This window comes from Coptis chinensis, chromosome 9 (assembly GCF_015680905.1).
Source record: "Coptis chinensis isolate HL-2020 chromosome 9, ASM1568090v1, whole genome shotgun sequence".
Taxonomy (NCBI): Eukaryota; Viridiplantae; Streptophyta; class Magnoliopsida; order Ranunculales; family Ranunculaceae; genus Coptis; species Coptis chinensis.
The window spans coordinates 71,586,856-71,590,789 of NC_141464.1; the positions used below are offsets into that span (position 1 = coordinate 71,586,856).

Consider the following 3,934-nt stretch of genomic DNA (forward strand, 5'->3'; position numbering starts at 1 on the left):
ATTGTCATAAGATTTGTTGATAGTGGTGGTTTTGTTAGAGAGCGGTTTTTGGGCATTATCGGCGTAAAAAACACTTGTGCATTGATTTTGAAAGAAGTTATATCCAATGTCCTTGCTCATTACAATTTGCTTGTTACAAATCTGAGCATCATTACAGGTCGGTACAAGTCGTTCTTGTCAGCAGAGAGATTACATTACAGTTGAGCATCATTACCACTTCGATATTTTTAATGCTATAATAGATTACCAGTTACTGAAGTTAAAGAATAGATTCCCTGATGAAGCAATGAAGCTTCTTTCTCTTAGCTCAACTTTGGATCCAAGTTGTACTTTTAAGTTCTTTGATATTGATGATATTTGCAAGCTCGCTGATTGTTTTTATTGTGAAAACTTTACTAAGCAAGAGATATATATTTTGAGAAATCAACTACAACATTACAAGATTGATGTGGTTAATCATGTTCTTTTTCAGAAAATGTTTACAATCTCCAAGTTATGTCAAGGATTAGTTGAAACAAAAAAGTCAAAACACTATTTTTTTTATTGATAGATTGATTTGTCTTATCTTAACACTTCCTTGTTTCCACGACAACTACAGAACGAGCATTTTCAGCTATGAAAATCGTCAAAACACGGCTTCATAACAAGATGGGGGATGTATTTCTTGCTGGTTGTATGATTGTCTATATTGAATGAGAGTTTGCTGAAGAAGTCGATTTGGATGGGATAGTAGATGAATTTATTAAGAAGCTACGTAAGGTAAAATTTCACTAGTGCAATACTTTGTATTTTGTTTAAATGTCTTTGTTATAGTTGTCTAGGTTTGTAGTGACGACACTCATTCTTTTGTTCATTTTAGTGTTATAATGAAAATGTCGACTCTTTTGTTTACAATGTTAGTTAATTATGATCTCAAATAGATATTCGTTTAGTTTCGTTTGACAAAAGGAGTAGATGGAATGATTTGATTTGATTGGTTCTATTAAGAAAAAAAAAATCATAGAAGTGAACTTGAAACTAGCCCCCTGTTTTGGTTCTGCCCGCTACACGACTGGTGTGATATGAGCAATGTACAGTTGTGTGCTATTTACCATTGGTGGGACTTTATGTAAAGCTTTTAACATAAAAGGATGGCTCTTTAAATTTGTCTCTTATAAATGTCATTATTGTCTATTTCGTCTGAAAATCTGAAAACTTGTCTCTTAGAATTTTAGTTTTCGAGTGACATGACACGATGTATTACAGACTTAAGAGCATCTTTAGCAGAGCAACCAAAAAAACACCAAAATTTTGAACCAAAAAAACACCAAGCAACTGTAGGAGCAACATCAAAAAAACACCAAGCAACTACGCGGTTTTGCAAAAACTTATATATAGCCCACGCGGTTTTGCCAAAACCGCGCCACTAAAGCCCAACCGACAGGCCCAAGCCCACGCGGTTTTGGCAAAACGGCGGTGTTCGTTCGAAACAGCGGCTACTTCTATATAAACAGCTCCAAAGCCGCGCAGTTCAGTCACTTTCACCTCTTCTCACAATTATAAAACCCTTTCCTTAGTTAAAAAAAAAATAAAATCCTACCTAAACTCTTAAAATTTGATATGGATCCTTTTGAACCTTTCGACGGTGATGATTGGCAGTACACAGACGACATTGGCGATGAGGGAGAAGAACATGAGGAAGTAGAATACGGTGGGGGAGAAGACAGTGGGGAAGAAGAACCCGAGGATGTCGCGCCGACTGATAGACATCCCTATGTACTGGAGTATCAGATGAACGACTTCGATTGGCAATTTGCACCTGGAGAAGCACTTGATATGGAAGTTGTGTCTTCTACACGTGATACAAAACACGTGTCGAGTGCAGTGGCTAATACTCAGGTAATTAATTAGTTTTGATTAAATATTTTGAATATTAATTAGTTGAGTTAGACCAATTAATTATTTATCTTATACGCATTATTATTTTTTTTATAATATCAAAGATGTTGTTGACTACCGAGTTAGATCGGCTTTACTTGGTGTTAGAGAGTGGTGGAAGGTTATTAGGAGTTTGGATGAGTTTGTACATATTAGAGATAGTATTTTGTATACACCTTTGGGTATTTTGATTGATACGGATTATGAGAAGGTTGATCAGGCGTGGTCATAGCTTTAGTAGAAAGATGGTGGAGTAGAACTCATACATTTCATTTTCCCAGCGGAGTTAGGGTTCACACCACTAGACTTCACTATGATTTTTGGGTTGAGTATCGGTATAGGCCAACCGATACCTTTTCATACAAATTATGAGAATATGGATAGTATGCTTATGAGTTTTCCTCGTTTGGGTGCGGATGCTTATGATTCTTCTGGGATTAAGCTATCTCATATTAAGACTGCATATATGGAACCCCTCTTGCATCCTGATACACGAGCGGAGTTAGCTTTGACTATTCTACCGGGTAGTGAGGGTGCCCGTCAAGATATGTTAGGGCTTTTTTATGTTTTTATTGGGCATGTTTTGTTTCCCAATGGTCATTCTCTCTGCATTTAATCGAGATATTATGCTTATGTATCCGATTTGCATACTATGAGAGATTATGACCGAGTAGCTCAAGATATGCCACATTGATATCGGCGTTAGATAAAGCTTCACGGACATTCGGAAGTAGAAGTCCCTTAGATTCGCAGGATTCACGGGACTTTTAGAGATTTGGTTTTATGAGTACTTTCGATGTCTTTTTGTCTTAACATAGACATGATTGCTGATACTCGCCCTAGATTTGCTAGTTGGTCAGGGCCTCACTTGACTCGTAACAGAGGGCAAATTAGGAATAATATCTGTATGGCTCGTGCTCAGATTGATATTAGATCATTGTCATCTATTGAGTGGAGACCTTGGCGTTTGTCTACTGCCTTTGACGATTCAGTTGTACAGCATGCTTGTGTATTGTCATGTCACAGAGTTGTTTTTGCCGCACGTGACTGTCAGGTTTGGTACTATGGCGACAGATGTTGGAGGCAGATGACTGGACGTTATGGAGTTCCATGTGCTCCCATGCCAGATGTTAGTGATGCAAAGTCGTGGGGTAGAATTCAAGTTCATGAAGTTCATGCCAGTGGTGGTCCTTGGCCGGATCGTCTTCTTTTGTTGTTGAGCGATCGCTTATCGTATTATAGATGGTGGAACCGTGTTCCATGGGTCCGTTGTTGCCTCCTCGTTGGTCGGGCTAGCAACTTCGAAGTTTGTGGGCCTGGAAGGGATGAGGCGTGAGCTACGTGATTCCTCATCCGCCACAAAGATGTTTACAACCCACAACCTCTCGAATGCATATCGACCATCTCTCGTGGTCCGCCAAGAATCCTCGGATGTTTGCCGCGGTGTGGACGATGGGGAGCCTACTTATATTTCCATTCCCGAGGTGCCTCATGCTCGTTTCTCGAAGTTAGAGCGCGATCTTGATCAAGATATACCATGGTGAGTTTAATTATTTTATTTATCTTCTTCATTATATATATAATATGTACTCACATCGTATTTTCTTGGATTTTCAGCCGAGGTTGGAAAGATATGAGAACCGTGTTCTTATGTTTGATGGGATGAGGATCGCCTATATTATTATAGCCAATAAAGAGAGGAGGCATATTCTCGGACATATAATTAATCTCTCGGTCATTATATGACGAGACTTCGAAAAGCGATGAGGATATGCGGGAAGTGTACACGCAAAGAACATCGGGGATATGAGGAACTTCAGTTGAAGTAGTTAACCTCCGCGGTAGGCGAGAGAAGATCATAATGCTCGATTAGAAACTTAGAGGAGAGCGACTTGAACGCCCAAATAGAGAGGAGAGGGATCGAGTGGTAAAGAGCATAAGAAGAGAGCTAAATAAATTTGATGTAATATGATAGGTTTTGGATTATTTTGGATATTATATGGTTATATCATAATTA

General features: G+C 38.7%; 1 protein-coding gene across 1 annotated transcript; it reads left to right on the forward strand.

Moving 5' to 3' along the window:
- Positions 1-1,519: 1,519 nt before the first annotated feature.
- Positions 1,520-3,461, forward strand: LOC147477819 (uncharacterized). The gene is made up of 3 exons (XM_086586089.1): positions 1,520-1,878; positions 2,972-3,104; positions 3,214-3,461. The coding sequence occupies exons 1-3, from the start codon at positions 1,600-1,602 to the stop codon at positions 3,459-3,461; spliced, it is 660 nt and encodes a 219-aa protein (XP_086442215.1). The 5' UTR covers positions 1,520-1,599.
- The last annotated feature ends 473 nt before the right edge of the window (positions 3,462-3,934 follow it).